Raw genomic sequence first — 17,442 nt, 5'->3', positions numbered from 1 at the left:
ATCTGCAGGCTGGGGGGAGGCCAAGAGAACCTGGAGGAGATGAGAAAGAAGCCTGCCCAGCAGCTGGCTGAAGGGGGAGAGGGGAAGTAATAGGAATAGGGAGAGATGTGGTAATGCTGGAGGTAAAGTCCACAGTGTGCTGTAAGTCTATCTTTCTATTGCTTGATCACTCATCACCTGGCATGGGGCCCTAGCCCCCACTTTGAAGACTCCTGCTTTATCAGAACTTGCCATTTGTGTGTCCTATTCTAATTGTGCAAAAATACCTAAACAGTGAAAATGAGTTAATGTGATACCTCTCTAAGGAAACATTTAATTTTCACATTTGAAAATCATGCTTTACCCAAACAAATTAATTGTAGGAATTTTAGACTTTGTGGCAGACCAACTTTGAGGAGATGGGCCTATTGGTATTTCTCACATTATTCTTGGGAAACAGTTGCTTCCTCTGATTATACAAATCAATCATATCCATATCAATAAACTTATAAAATTATCTAAAATCTAGGCCATCAATTCCTGCTAATATAATAACAACTGGCAAAGCTAATATACTATTTCTATATATTCTTTCAACTCAGAATCATATAGCTTTAGAATTTTTAAGTTTTATGGTCAAGAGGGCATTAAATTGAAACAAAATTTGCTATATTCTTCAAAACATTTTTTCATAATAGATGGGAAAGGAAGAAAATAAACTTAAAGACCTGACTTTTAAGTGATTGAACAGAATATGGAGCTGGAGAAAATAATTCTTATATAGTTTTACTTTCTTCCTCTAGGAGACAGAATTTGACATAACATTAAAGCAAAAGGAATTTGGGTTATACTTCATATGGGAAGAGCCTTGTAATAGAAAGAATCATCAATCTTCCCCAATAAATCAAATACAAACATCATCTTATAATTTTAAGATACAATGGGGAGTCCTCGGTTCTTGGACAATTTACATTTATCTTTTGAATGAAAACCAAATTTGACTAATGTTTTATTTGATCATCAAATTATTTTCAATGTGTTATTTGAACATTGCTGTATGAGGAAAAAAAAGACCCACATTAGTAATATGGAGATTATTACAGAAATAAAATATAGAAATTTGGTAGTTTAATGGTAATAAAGTCCAAGGACTTGGACAACTTCCTACTTGCTAGTTTGATGCATAGGCCTTTTCAGAGGGGTCAGCAAGGCTTCCTGAGGCTCCAACCCCCCCTTGTTCCAAAAGCCTGACTGGAATTCATTATGAAACTGAAACCAAGAGAACTCCTGTAACCTCTGGCTATTCCCTTTTTAGGTTAATGTCCTGACCATCAAGCTACTTTCCTTGGTATTCTTTCATACTTTAATATCTAAACATCTAAGAAGAGGTACAAACTACCGCAGCATAATCTGCAGCACATGTCTGATACATCAAATGGACCTTATAACTTCTTTATTATGACTTCTTTCCAATTGAAAATTTAAAAAAAACCCCACTATTGTGAAATCATTCTCTTTTTAAGATAGTAGATTTTGTGATTTCTACATGGAGAATAGAATATTGTCATCTGTCCAGGTCTTTGAAAATTCCTTAATTTTCTTATGAAGCAACATTCTAATTAAGACTAAATAGAACCAGGGAACTGATTATCATATATTTCTTCTTTTTTTTTTTGTGAGCTGCCAGCACGGGACCTTTGGTTTTGGGGTCTGGCCTGTGTCCTGTCCTCACAGCAGATGCGTTATCAGAGTGCAGGATCTCAGAGAAGACCTGGGTCACCTCTCTCCTGTTGTGTTTTCCATTCTGTACTTTTAGAGAATGAATAGTACTATCAAGACATGAGCAAAAGTGAAGAAGCACTTAGAAAGTCTATGCTATTGGAAAGGGAGAGAAGTATTAGGGAATAGGAGCAGTTATACCAAAGCAAACTGTGACCAAAAACAAAAAAAAAAACATGCTAAGAACTGACAACACAGTTAGGTAAGCTTCAGGAAAAAAAGGAAAGGGTTTAAGAAGGAAGTTGAAGCTTGAGGAGCCGATTCCTATGGAGTTGGCGTCTTGAAGAAGCAATGAAAGACTTTTATTTACAACAGTTAATAAAACCCCTGCAAACCAATCTCATAAATAGTCATGGACATGAAAATACAAAGACTGGATTTCTGAAGCCTGGAAAAAGTTGATTTTTACTGATGAATCTCATTTTTTCATTTCATTCAAGGTGATACCAAAACTGTTACCAGAAGAAATATCAGTTCTCACTTAGGGAATGATTAACTCTGAAAAATATATTGAATTACTCAGAAGCATTACTGTTCAAGAAAAACAAATTCTCATCAGCAGTAACCCTGACATTCTACTTTACACACAAATCAGACTGGCAAAGTTGAAAAAAAGGAAAACTGGAAATGTTGGAAAGCTGCAGGAAAATATGTACCTGATGCACCATTAGTTGAACTGGGAAATAATCCCAGTATTCTGGAAAACAATTTGGAACTATGCCCCAGAAGTTACTCAAATGGGTATTCATATACTTTGACTTGGTATCACTCCTAGGCCTAGGTGACTGGCAAAATATTGATACCCTTGTCAATAAGAGAAAACTTTAGAAAAGGGAAGATGTGTGTGTGTGTGGGGGGTAGTTCAGTTTTGGACATGTTGATTTGACACTTATAAGAACATCAATTCAAGATTTCCAAATGGGCAGCTGGTGAAGAGAAAGGGAAGGGTAGGTTGAGTTGATCTGATAATCAGAACATGGAGATATTAATGGAATTCATTGAAACTAATGAGATTATCAAGAAAAAAGAGTCTGGAGGGAGAAGAGGTGAATAAAAGACATGAGTAATTAAGCAGCTCTTCCAACAACACAGAGCAAATGAAGAGCAAAAGCAAATCCATATTTAATGAAATTTTGCATGTTGTTTTATTCTTGAGGTTCATTCATTCCCTTTCCAGCTAAGCTTCTGCCTTTGTACTCCAGAACATTTCTTTTGCCCTATGGGTCTCCTCCCAGTGGTGAGTTCTTTTATTTTATTTCTCCATTCTGGTGACAGCCTGGTTATCTTTGTTTTCACCTGACTCTATTCCTGACTTGTTAGGACTTTGCTACCACATCCCTTTCCCCATTTTTGTCTCCTCTTTATGTGCTATCTTCTCCCATTAGAACAGAAGCTCCTTGAGGGCAAGGTCTGCTTTTCTTTTTGCTTACATTAGTATCCCTAGCACTTTGTATACCAAGCAGGTAACAAATGCTTATTGTCCACTTCCAACATAAGGAAATGAGATCAAAGAACTGAGGCCTAGTCTTGCCATTCCACTAACTAACAATAAACTGAGCCCCCTACTATAAATCTAAAGTTCCTTCTGGGACTTCTAGGGTAGAGTTGAGGTGCTGTTGTGAAGCTTCCATGTTCCCTGAGCTTTTCCCTACCAAAGATAAATGATGCCTCTGCTCTGATATTCAAGCTATAGATCCTACCAAGAAAAAGATCCAAAGAAGTTTTCAATGGTAGACATCATTGAGGAACTTCAGTGAAGGTCTATCTCCTTGGGGGAAAAGGGGAAGTAAGGCCCAGGAGTGAGAGCGTGGCTTTGAGCCACAGTGCAGTCCAGGTCCTGACAGCTTGACAACAGCAGAGGTCCGGGCAGCTGGATAGCAAGACAGCAGAGAGGGTCCCAACCCCAAACAAAGTCTGAACCCTGGGAACAACTGGGGCAAAAGACAGGATGGAGTTGGGAACAAAACATTGCACAGGCAGAACCTGGACATAGAGGAGGAAATAAACCTCTGCAGAGGCAAGGCCTGGACTGCATAGGTAACATTTTGGCCAACAATTAGCCAGGGATCAGACCCTGACCCCAGCATAAAAAGCCTGGATCTATACTCCCTCTACTCCAGGAACAGAGCTAGAACAACAAAGATGAGAAAAGAGCTAAAAGAACACTCACTATAGAAAACTACTTTGCAGATAAAGATGACAACAATGTCATGTCAGAAGAAGAAATCAGTGAAAAATCACTCACAGGGCAAATCTCAAAACACTCTATGAACTAGAATCAAATCCAAAAGCTTACAGAAGACTTTAAAAAAGAATTTAAAACCCAAAGAAAAGAGGAAGAAAAAAATAGAAAAAAGAAATGAAAGTTATGAAAGAAAACTAAGAAAAATTGACCAGGGCATTTAACACCTTTAAAAAAGGAAACATAAAAGACAATTAAAATAAAACCCTAACATTAGAATTGAAAAAATAGAAACAAATGAATCTATGAGACTTCAAGATTCCATCAAACAAATATAAAGGTTGAAAAAAATTGAAGAAAACATAAAGTACCCTTGAGGAAAAATGAATGACATGGAAAACAGATCCAAGAGAGAAAATCTACAAATTATTGGACTACCAGAAAGTCTAGTTCAAAAAAAAAAAAAAGAACCTGGAAAACATCATGAAGGAAATTATCAGGGAAAACTATCCAAATATGCTAGAACAAGATGACAATATAACCTTTGAAAGAATACACAGAGGGGGCAGCTAGGTGATGCAGAGAATAGAGCAGTAGTCAGGAGGACCCAAGTTCAAATCCAGCCTCAGACACTTAATAATTATCCAGCTGTGTGATATTGGGCAAATCACTTAACCCCATAGCCTTGTAAAAAAAAAAAACTAAAAGAAAGAATACACAGAATCCTTCTAGAAAGAGACCTCAGCAAAAAACCTCTAAGAACTGTTATAGTCAAATTCCAGAACTCTCAAATAAAGGAAAAATACTGCAAGCATCAAAAAGGAAACAATTTAAATACAAAGGAAACACAATCAGACTCACACAGGGCCTATCAGCCTCAATGAAGGATCAGAGGACCTGGAACACCATGTATCAGAGGGCAAAGGACCTGGGATTACAATCCAGAATTTACTACCCTGCAAAATTCAGCATATACTGTCAGGGGAAAAGATGGATGTAGAGGACTTCCAGAATTTCCTGACACAAAGACTGAACAGATAATTCAATTGTCAAATATAGACTCAAGAGATACATAAAAAGGTAAATGAAAAGGAGAAGGAAAAAAACAAAACAAAGGTTAGTTAGGACTATCAAATTGTATACAATCCTAAAAGGGAAGAGATAACATTTCTAATTTTTTTAGAACTTTACTTCTCTTAGGATAATTAAAGGGTTGAATATAATTGAAGAGATTGGACTTAGAATATAAGGGTATAGTTGAGTCTTGTCTCTCCATTGAAGAGGTCCAAGCTGATATCACTATGAGACAAAAAGCACTGAAGAAAAGCATTATCCTTTGACCCACTTTAATTCTACTGTGCTGAGGATGCTTAGCACTTTGTCTAATGAAGGCTATAAACTGGGAGGTCTTGAATCATCGACTCAGGGATTTACAATTTAAAAGTTCTCAGGTGAGACCCCCAGAATTAATTAGATCAGCTTTGACTTAATCCTTACTCCACCTAACAAAGGGTTGATTCGGAGGGGGTGAGAGTGTGGGAGAAAGTATGCGGGGGGGGGGGGGGGGGGGGGGTGTACAAATAGTTCATGAAATGATTGGATTATACTTTGTCTCATGAGGATAGTGTGTCCTTGGAAGGTACTTGAAAAGGGGGTAAGAAAAAAAATTATAATTTAATGTAATGTAATTCAAGACTCTTGAAAAGTATACTTCGTCACTGAGACAGAGGAGGATACTTAGTGACTTTGAGACAATGTTGCCTATCAAAACAATCAAGCAATCTGTCTACGATGGTACTTTGACATCAATTTGAACTTATCAAGGAATCAATTAATTAAGCTGTGACTGATGATACCTAATTAATAGTACCAGGTGAAGAGGCACAAAGATTTATAATTTTTGTGGGAAAGAAGAGAGGGTGCGAACACTGAATACATTCTATTCAATAGGTTTGGTTTAGAGAGGGAATAAGATACATTCCCACTTGGATTTAAAAATCTATCCTATTCTACAGGGAAGTGGGGGGGCAGGGGAAGGGAAAGAAAGAAGGGTCTGATAAAAGGGAAGGCAAAGGTATAAATGAAAATAACGTTAAATCTTAAAAGAAAAGTTAAAAGGAAAAGGAAGTAAAACTTTGGTGAGGAGGATTAAGAGGAAAGAAAAGAAAAATTCAAAGGGGAAGGAAAATGGAATTAGTAATCTTAACTGTAAATGTAAATAGGATGAACTGTCCCATAAAACAGAAGCTGAGTGCAAAACGGATTAAAAACCAGAATCCTACATCATGTTGTTTACAAGAAATACATCTGAAGCAGTTTGATAGACACAGGACAAAGCTAAAAGGATGCAGCAAAATATTCTATGCTTCAGCTGAAGTAAAAAAAAAATCAGGGGTAGCCATCCTGATCTTAGATAAAGCAAAAACAAAAATAGATCTCATTAATAGGGATCAGGAAGAAAACTACTATCTTCTTAAAAGACACCACTGATATTGAAGCTAATATCATTATTAAACATGTATGCACCTAGTTTTATAGCATCCAAATACCTAGAGGAAAAGTTCAGTGAATTACAAGAGACATAAACATCAAAACTAATAATGGGGACTCTCAACCTCCCTCTCTCAAAACTAGATAAACATCACAAAATAAACAAGAAGGAATTTAAGAAGGTGAATGAAATCTTAGAAAACTTAGATAGGATAGACCTCTGGAGAAAACTTAATGGGGATATAAAAGATTATACCTTTTTCTCTGCAGTACATGACACCTATACCAAAATTGACCATGTCCTAGGGCATAAACCTTGTAGAAAGGCAGAAATAATAAATGCATACTTTTCAGACTATGATGCAACAAAAATTACAAGTAAAAAAGGGTCACAAAAAAGAAACGAAAAACAAATTGAAACTGAATAACTTAATTTTAAATAATGTATAGATCAAATAACAAATCATAGAAATAACCAATAGTTATATCCAAGGAAATGATAGTGATGAGACATACCAAAATTTATGGGATATAGCCAAGGCATTTTGAGGTGAAACTTTATATCTCTAAATGCTTATATGAATAACATAGAGAAAGAGGACATCAATGAATTGGATATCAACTAAAAAAGCTAGAGAAATAACAAATTAAAGATCCCCAATTAAATACCAAATTAGAAATCCTGAAAAATCAAGAGAGTGATTAATAAAATTGAAAGCAAGAAAACCACTGCTCTTGTAAATAAAATTAAGAGTTGGTTTTATGAAAAAGCCAATAAAATAGATAAACCTTTATTAATCTGATTGAAAAAAGAATCAAATTACCAATATCAAAAATGAAAAGGGTGAATTAACCACTAATGAAGAGAAAATTAAAAAGATAATTTAGAGCCCACTTTGCCCAACTGTATGCCAATAAATTCAATAACCTGAAAGAAATGGGATGAATATTTACAAAAATAAAAATTGCCTAGATTAACAGAAGATGAAATAACATACTTAAATAATCCCATTCTGGAAAAAGAAATTGAAGAAATCAGCAATAAACTCCCTAAGAAAAAGTCTCAGGTTCAGATGGATTTTTTTCTAACAAACATTTAATGAATAATCAATTCCTATTCTACTTAAACTATTACAAAATAGGAGAAGGAGGTCTACCAAATTCCTTTTATGATACCAATATGGTGTTGATACCTAAACCAGAAAGAACCAAAACAGACAAAGAAAATTATAGACCAATTTCCCTAATGAAAATTAATGCAAAAATCTTAAATAAACTTTTAGCAATGAGACTATAGCAAGTTATTACTAGGATTATATACCATGATTAGGTAGGATTTATGCCAGGCAGGCTGGGATGGGTCAATATTAGGAAAACTCTCAACTTAATTGGACAAATCAGTAGCAAAACCAACAGAAATCAGATGTTTATCTCAGTAGATGCTGAAAAAGTCTTTGATAAAATACAACATCAATTCCTGATAAAAACCACTAGAAAATTTAGGAATAAATGGAGCTTTCCTTATAATAAGTAGTATCTAAAACCATCAACAAATATTATATGTAATGGATAAACTTGGAGCATTTCCAATAAGATCAGGGGTGAAATAAGATGCCCATTTTCACCATTACTATTAATATAGTTTTAGAAATGTTAGCTCTAGGTGGCGCAGTGAATAAAGCACCTGCCCTGGAGTCAGAAGTACCTGGGTTCAAATCCGGTCTCAGACACTTAATAATTACCTAGCTGTGTGGCCTTGAGCAAGCCACTTAACCCTATTTGCCTTGCAAAAAAACAAAACAAAACAAAACAAAAAACCTAATAAAAAAAAAAGGTTAGCTCTAGCAATAAGAGAAGAAAAAGGAATTGAAGGAGTCAGAGTTGGCAGTGAAGAAGCAAAGTTTTTACTCTTTGAAGATGATATGATGGTATATACCTAGAGAACCCAAGGAAATCATCTAAAAAAACTCCATGATACAATTAACATATTCAGCAAAGTAGCAGGATATAAAATAAACCCACGTAAATCATCAGCATGTCTATATATGAACAACAGAGCCCAAAAGCAAGAGATAAAAAAGAGAAATTCCATTTAAAGTAACTGTAGACAACATTAAATGCTTGGGAACCTACTTCCCAAGACAAACCCAGAAACTTTATGAACACAATTATAAAGCTCTCCTCACCCAAATAAAGTCAGATCTAAACAATTGGGAAAATGTCAGTTGTTCATGGTTAGGTTGAATTAATATAATAAAAATGACAATTCTACCCAAATTAAAGTCCTTATCCAGTGCCATACCAATCAAACTGTGATATATTTATTTTACTGAGCTAGAAAAAAATAGTAACAAAATTCATCTTGGAGTAACAAAAGGTCAAGAAAAGCAAGGGAACTGATGAAAAAAATGTAAAGGAAGGTGGCCTAGCTCTACCAGATCTAAAACTATATTATATAAAGCAGCAGTCATCAGAACTGCCTGGTACTGGTAAAGAAACAGAATAATGAATCAGTTCAAAAGATAGGTTCAAAAGAAAGCACAGTAAATGACTACAGTAATCTGTTGTTTGACAAACCCAAAGACATTCTGGGATTAAAAACTCAATATTTGACAAAAATTGTTGTGAAAACTGGCAAAAATTTGGCACAGACCCACATCTCATACCCTATATAAATACAAGGTCAAAATGGGTATAGGATTTAGACATAAAGGGCGATACCATTGATAAACTACCAGACCAAGAACTATCTATCAGATCTATGTAAAAGGGACAAATTTATGACCAACTGAGAAATAAAGTACATTACAAACTGGAAAAAGGAATGATTTTGACTATATTAAATTAAAAAGGTTTTGAACTAATAAAATCACTGCTGCCAAAATTCGAAGGAACACAGAAAGCTGGGAAACAATCTTTAGAACTACGAGTTTGGATAAAGGTCTCATTTCTAAAATATGATAGTCAAAGGATATGAATAGACAGTTTTCAAATGAAAAAATTAAAGCTATATATAATCCTATGAAAAAAATGCTCCAAATCATTATTGATTAGAGAAATGCAAATTAAAATAACTGAGGTATTACCTCATATCTATCAGCGTGGCTAAGATGTCAAAAAGGGAAAGTGTTAGAGAAGTTGTAGGAGGATTGGGACATTAAGACATTGCTGGTGGAGTTGTGCATGGATTCAACCATTCTGGACAGCAATATGGAACTATGCCCAAAGAACATTAAAACTGTTCATATTCTTTGACTCAGCAATTCCAATTTGAGGCTGATACCAAGAAGAAATCATAATATTGTTAGCCGTCCCTTTTGTAATGGCAAAGAATTGAAAACTGAGAGGATGTTCTCAATTGAGGGGAAATTGGGGAATGGCTAAACAAGTTTTGGTACATAAATATTATTGTTCTATTAAGAACTATAAATAGTCAGACTCTGGAGAAGCACAGAATGAATTACAGCATCTGATGCAGAGTGAAAGGAGCAGAACAAAAGAACAATGTACACATTAACAACATTGTGAGATGAACAGCCCTGATGGATACAGCTCCTCTCAGCAGTTCAGAGAGCTAGAACAATCCTATTAGACCAGTTATGGACAATGCTATTCCCATCCAGAGGAAGAAACACAAAACAAAAATCCTTCAGAATCTGAGGAACACTACACTACACACACACACACACACACACACACACACACACACACACACACACACAAACACACCACACCCCCCCCACCCTCCCTTCTTATGTACTTCTTTTCCTTAATCTTAATTCCTTATACCAAAAATGGTTAACCTGCAAACATGCTTAACACCAATGTGTAAGTAACAATATTAACCTGACTGTGAAAGGAGGGTGGAAAGAAATATTCTAACTTAGAAATATGCATAGGCATATGGATGAAAGTTAAAAAAAAAATCTTTGGTAACATGTATTTAGAAAAGTAAAACATCAATAAAAAATAAAGTTCCTTCCGAGAGACACAGAGAGAATATATAAATCATATTTAGATTAAAAAAAGATTATCTTTGGTGAATTTAAGCTTTCAAATGACACTTAACACCTAAGTTTATAGAAGAAAATTTCTAGAGAAGACTAAAGGTTCAGAGATAAATAATCCATGACTTTCTTTCTAAAAAGAAAAGGGAAAATGGTGAGGCACATAAGGAATCAGGAAATGAATTCCTAAAATTAATAAATTTCCTTTTTCTCCTACCCACACCCTCCTGGTACCATTCAGATCACTGAACCAAAAGAGGAAAACTCTCAGGATTCTGGAAACTCATTTACTGGTCCTGGCTTTACCATTATTTGGTAGTGTGATTTCGAGAAAGTTCTGTCAATTCTCTATGCCCTGGCTAACTTCACTTTAAAATGAAAGAGAAGAAATGAGATCAATTTGGACTGTTCCAGGGCTTTACTTGAAATTTGTGAAACATCTTGATGAAAAATCAAAAGCATTTTTTTTTGCAAGGCAATGGGGTTAAGTGACTTGCCCAAGGCCATACAGCTATTATTAAGTGTCTGAGGCCGAATTTGAACCCAGGTACTCCTGACTCCAAGGCTGGTGCTTTATCCACTACGCCACCTAACCACCCTGAAAGAAGAAATCTTAACAGAAAACACCATTAGCTGTTTACTATGCTTATAAAGAAACCAAGAGTCATATATCTCATTAGGTGGAAAAGAAAGTCAAAGTACTAAGCTCAAGTAAGGGGTTTAAGTCAAGAGATGAATGAAAAACACCTGGAAAGGATTATCAATAATTCATTCATCCCTTCAATAATTGTAACAAGATAGTCAAGCTTAAGACACTTGAACCAAATGATCTTTTTGTTGAATTCCCTCAACTAGAATCCATCTGGAATGTTCATGGTTTAAAATAGCATGTAAAAAAAAATCTGTAACAGCTCTCAGCAAAAATTTCAAAATCAGAAAAAGTACATTGCTTTAATATAGGTTACTGAAAATCTAAATATTTACACAATATTAAGTGGCTAACTATAGATATTATGTTATTATTGGGAATTCAAAGACAAAATGGGAGCTACCCTTTACTTTCTGGAGCTGAATGTAGTGGGAAGGGGATGTGTACAACAACACCCCCTTCCCCCCCAACTCCCTTCCCACAAATATCACAGAAAGTGATTGGTTCCAAGGAGAGATCCAGAGAAAGTATTATGGGAAATCTAAGGAAGAAGACAGGGTCAGAACCTCTGAAATCTGAACAATAACGCATACTAGAAATCCTGCAGACATATATTAGGAAATTATATAATTTAGCATTACCATCAAGTGACTGGAGGGGAGGGGAACATATAATATGTACACAGACCCCTATGCACACAGACTTACATGCTTTCTCTCTGTAGCCTTTAGGGACTTGGCAGCATAGTAAAAAAGTTGTGTCCCACATAAAGCTGCCCAATACTTTGTCCAAGATGCTACCTGAAAAGAGCAAAGACCCAAATTAATAGTTTAAAGCACATAAATGCTACAATTGCAATAGATCTGCTTTCAGATGCTTGTGTAGATCTACGATAAGATAAAAACTTCCTATCTTGTGTTCTAAAGTAGACTTCTCTAAGATTTCCACCATCTATTTCCCAAACCATCTAAAGATTAAACACAATGAAAGTGAGTTGCTAGAGATTGGAAGGAGCAGATGTGAGCCACCAGGTGACTACTAGTCACCACAAGTGAATAAACACAAAGGCAATAAATTAAGCATCTAAGTTGTCTACCAGGAAAAGAGAAAAAGAAATGCAGTTAATAAATGTAGTTAAGACAATTTTATTTACATTCCTCTCCCTGCATTACATTTCCTCTTTGGACAACTCATTCTGTTTACATTACTCTACCTTCATGTTGTCCTGTGTTACAGACCAATTGTATTACTTGCTTTTTCCATTCACTCTCTTTTTGCCTCATTCCAACTTGTGCAAATATCTGGTCAAATCTGTGCTGGTCTAAATCCAGAGCTAGATGGCTCCTGAGGTCTCTATTAATTCTGAAATTGTTATAGCTTTACTCCTTTACAATTTAAAACATCATTCTTTTTCTAATTTCAATTTAAATAAATTTCAGGGTAATTTTAAGTTTTACTAAATATGAACCTCCTCATTTACCAAAATCAGGAGATATCACTGACTATAGTTGAAATGTCTACTTACTTTATGAAGGAAACTCAGTTTTCAACACTCCTCCATTTTGACAAGGAACTTTTAACTTTTTTTGGATATGGTGATATTTTTAAAGAAGCAGAATCTGAATAAGGTAGGGCATCATTATACTTTTGGCTAAAAGAGGGCTGGACATGGGTCAGAAAACGGGTTCAAATCCTGACTTGTCCCACTGGCAGCACCTTAGTTTCTTCTTCTATAAAAGGAGTTGGATGAGATGACCAGATGACAGTCGTGTCCAGCTTTGGACCTACATACCTATTACAGAATAGGCTAAGGATAAAAAGTACTTGCTAATGCCTTTCAGTAAAGGAAGGAAGGAGATTATATAGGACTTAAAAATACAACGAAGACAAGATCCTTACTTTAACATGAAACTTAGGGCTTCTCAAAGTCCACAGTTCCGGTGAAAGGCTTTACACAGCAAATTAAGTCACAGAGAAATGTCAAAGCAGTTCACTGTATAGAGGAGGAAGTTGAGACCCTGAGAAGTGGGGAATCTGTCCTCCATCACATGGCTGGTAGGGGCAGAACCAGGATTAGGACTCAGGTTTCCTGACTACCAGCTCACTGATCTTTCTATTACATTATGTTTGATGTGTTTTAAAAAAAAATTAAAGAAATAAGGGCAAACATTTTCCTTAACAATCATTAATAACAGGGACAGCTAGGTGGCACAGTGGATAGAGCACGGGCCCTGGATTCAAGAGGACCTGAGTTCAATTTCGGCTTCAGACACTTAATAGCTGCCTAGCTATGTGACCTTGTGCAAGTCACTTAACCCCACTGCCTTGCAAAAGCAACAACAACAAAAAATAGATATTAGTAATAGCAGAAGTCCTCTAAAAATCTGCTACTGAAATGCAGCACTTTAACTTAAGATTCTACTGAGTTTATAGTTTTTATGGATTTGAGGACACAAAATTATTCACTGGCTAGCTGGAGTAGTGAAAAGTACCAGGGTGAACTCTATTTAGAAAGCATTCACTGATTTCCTAGGAGTAATATGTTTAAAAAAATGGCTCATGTAATGTAAATTACTTTGAATTTAAAGTTACAAAATAGATCTTTTATGAAGTCTTACTGTAGGCTTTTTGCCTTCTTTTAAAACAGTTTTCCGCCTGAGAACGCCTTGAATAGTGACTGCTCCTGGATAGAGATGTACAGCCAAATCTTCTGACTCTGCAGAACTATAATTACATAAAAGAAAGAAAAAGGAACATGTAAAGACTTTTGTCTGTCAGGTATAAGGTAGATAATACTTAAATGAAATATTAATGTTCTTAATTTTAAAATAGTGTTACTTCATTTCTTAAAACTCAGAGAAAAAAGGACTGGCAACTAGAAAAAGCTTATTTATCTGAAATTTATAAATTTGCAAAAGTTAATTAAGAAATATTAAATCCAGTAGATGGTTCAAACTGAAGATTTTTTTATATATATCAGAACATATTTAAAGGCTTAATATAATAATTTGAGTAAGGCTTTAATTAAAGGAATTTTTCTTCATAAGATGCTATATAATACATTATTATTATTATATATAAAATGTTTATTTCTCCATTAAAATTTTTCAGTACTGCTGAGAAAGATAAGGATTCTTTTTGTTAGAATCATTGAAGTATAACTGTAAAAACAAAACAAAAACCACCAAAAAAACCCCAACACAGCAAAAGCTCAAACAAAATATACTTAATTTAATTTTAAATATCTGAAACAAGCATTAGAAGCAGCGACAATATAGATTTAAAAAATCTGGTCTGGCCATAAATCAAAATGTTAATTTAATACTATAATGCACAAGAAAATTTCATTATAGCCTGCAGCTTAAGAAGTGAAGATAAACAAAAAACTCAAGTTTCCTAAAATCTCAAGACAATAACAATAACAAATAATAAAAAAAACAAATGATTCTTTTCAATTAGACTAAGTTTTTATATTTGAAAAGAAAAATCTCCTTTATTTAATCAGGAACACATAATTCTCTACAGATGTCACATGAAGTACAGAAGTCCTTCAAAAACCTATTGAGCTTGTTAGTTAATCTAGTATCATAATTTAGGTGTCTTCAAAGTGACTTAAAATCTGGTAATCAGTAAAATTTTTTTGCTAGAGCTATGAATTTGAAGCCACATGCATGGAGACTAATTCAGACACCATCAAATGAACATGAAATTTAACACCAAGAATTAACATTTGCTCTTTTTTACAGTAATTTTACAAACTGGTTGTTTTGGGTCCTTCCTCTTTTGTTTAGTTCTACAAATTATCTATCCCAGGGCAAAAAGGAACCTAGTTTAATTAGGCTTAAGAAACATGATTTTCAAGATATAATTAAAATTAGAAATATAATGGCTTTGTCAATGGCTTGTCTAAATTCACTACCTAAAATTTACCTGATGCCACAATTAAAAAGACAAACTGAATATAGAGCTGTTAGCAAAGAAAAATATTTAAATGAAGCCTTGAATTTAACAAATTTTTTGTTGTCAAATTGATGACTAAAAATATCAGTAAGACCCAGGCACTAAAGATACCTATTTGAAAGCATCTTTAAGAATTTGCCACAAAGATGAAAAATGCTAGCAATCATTTGTAGATCAAAAGGGAGTCATATTGCAAAATGATCTAGACATTAAATCATGAGAAGAAAAGTCACATTGGGATTTTTGGTCAAATCTCAATCAGTGATTTGGGAAAGAACAGGAATAATGTCAGACCACACCCACTTAAGCCAATCACCAACACCAGAGGGAAATTCTGTGACCCCTGAGTGCAGGGAAATTGTACCTGCTGGCCTTCATGTGGCCTCGATAGCCATTTCGTGCCACTCTTGTCACCGGACCGAGAGAATGGTATAGTCTGTTCCTGTTGGATTCCATTATAAATTGTATATATTACATATACTTTTATCCACACAATCAGTACAGTACAATATTTTTCTCCCAGTAATACAGCCGTCTATTTCTTACAAATGGACAGTATCTGATGAGTTCTCTTTTTTTTTTAAAAAGCATGCAGCATAGATTTTTAAAAAATCATTTATCATTGAACAGGTGATGTCAGGTCTGCTAAAAAATCTTTTATGGTTTTTAATGTGACTGACAGCCATCATCAAACTTTCATCATTATCATTTCTGTAAAGGACTCAAGAGTTATAGATACACAAAGTATATAAAAAGTATAGAAGCACTTAATATAATAACAATTAGCTCCTATCATATCTCCTTGAATTCAGATTTGAGGAGTGATACCCGAACAATTTATTTTTACTTAATGTCCCTATGAAGACACCTAAAATGCAATAAAGTTTCCGATTATAAACTATATAATAGTCCTATCTATTATTTTTACCCTTCAATGCAAGGCTAATGGTGGCCAAAGAAAGTGGCAAATCATTAATGGAATACCAAACATTGGCAGTATTTTATTTTCATATCAATCAAATAGTTAGAAAAGTGTTAAAATACTTTGAGGCATTTATTCAAAATGTCATATGACTGTTAAAAAAGGAAAAACACAGTGATAAACATTGAAAATATCTTTGCCTGAGTAAAGTTATAAGTAGCACTGTTAACAAAATATGTAAAACATCATTTTATTATCTTAAGCAAAAGTAAATACAGGATACAAATTTACTTAAAGGAGAATAGGTTTATGCATTAAGTTTAATGTTTTGAGTGCTGTTATCCACTACTAATAGTCTTGGGTCTAGTTTTATTTTTTTCCTATCTTATTTCTTGTCTGAATTTCATCTGGGCATCATTTATTTAACTGTACTTACAATTTTTCATGACATGCCATAATTTAAATTTGGCACAATGACAGTGGTCTTTTAGTTGCAAATGTCTGAAAAAGTAAAACATCTGTCACCAAGTTTTAGAGGTTTCTGAAGGTCACTCTTGGAAAGAGTATTCTCATAATGAAGTTGCCAGAATCATTTAACATATAACTATAGTAATTTCCTGGGTATTACCAAAAGAATCTGGAGCAGTTTGGGATACTTTTTTTCTTCGCAAGGCAATGGGGTTTTAAGTGACTTGCCTAAGGTCACACAGGTAAGTATTAAGTGTCTGAGGCCAGATTTGAACTCAGGTCCTTTCTGACTCCAGGGATGATGCTCTCTCCACTGTGCAACTTAACTGTCCCTCATTTTTGGTGCTCTGTTGTCCACAACTGATAACAAAGATTGGATTCTTTTTCAAGAAGAAAAATCTAAGTTTGGGAATTATTCTGCTTTTTCCTCATAGGAAAATGTAAGCAAAAGGAATGAAGACTAAGTTTGCAAAAGAAAGAATTTAAAAGTAATTAGTATAAAAACTTGAGGATACTTAGTCTAAATCCAGAAGAAATGAAATATTGAAGAAATATTTTGATATCCTAAAATATATCCTTGAAACTACATATGTATCACATATTGATTAGAAGAAATCTTTATGAACATAAGTATTAAAATTTAATTCTTGCTTTTTTGTTTCAAAATTCTTATTCTCAGTTCACTTACATTTGAAATCTTAAGGGAATAAAAATTTTTATAAAACTCGTGAATGTAGGGATGAGGAGGTCAAATTTCAGCAAAAGCTGTACCATAATTTAGACACTGAAAGTAACATCTGTGATTGTATCCATTTTACTCATAAATTATTTCAGTCAAGAAGATAAAGTGCTGTGTACACATGCTCAAATGACTAGAAATAAGGAAAAAGTCATAAAAGAAATTTTAATTCTAACATCATCATCATCATCATCATCATCATTATTTTCATTTTTTTTCACTGGAGTTCAATGATAGATGTTATCTTTTGGGTAAATTCTGCATATC

The 17,442-nt window shown here is 34.3% G+C and overlaps 1 protein-coding gene across 7 annotated transcripts in view; it reads right to left on the bottom strand.

The window, feature by feature from the left end:
- The window catches only part of RALGPS2 (Ral GEF with PH domain and SH3 binding motif 2), a 227,747-nt gene that overhangs the window by 10,651 nt on the left and 199,654 nt on the right, over positions 1–17,442 (bottom strand). For 6 of the 7 annotated variants that reach the window (XM_074222124.1, XM_074222125.1, XM_074222126.1 and 3 more), the window contains 3 exons: positions 15,411–15,488; positions 13,705–13,810; positions 11,794–11,886 (listed from right to left, as the gene is read on the bottom strand). In XM_074222124.1, the coding sequence (XP_074078225.1) occupies positions 11,794–11,886; positions 13,705–13,810; positions 15,411–15,488 (277 nt within the window). The remainder of the gene's footprint in view (positions 1–11,793; positions 11,887–13,704; positions 13,811–15,410; positions 15,489–17,442) is intronic. The other variant, XM_074222127.1, reaches the window with a different exon arrangement.

Source organism: Macrotis lagotis, chromosome 2 (genome assembly GCF_037893015.1).
Source record: "Macrotis lagotis isolate mMagLag1 chromosome 2, bilby.v1.9.chrom.fasta, whole genome shotgun sequence".
NCBI lineage: Eukaryota > Metazoa > Chordata > Mammalia > Peramelemorphia > Peramelidae > Macrotis > Macrotis lagotis.
Note: the sequence above shows the minus strand (reverse complement) of the source record. Positions and strands in the feature narration are given on the sequence as shown.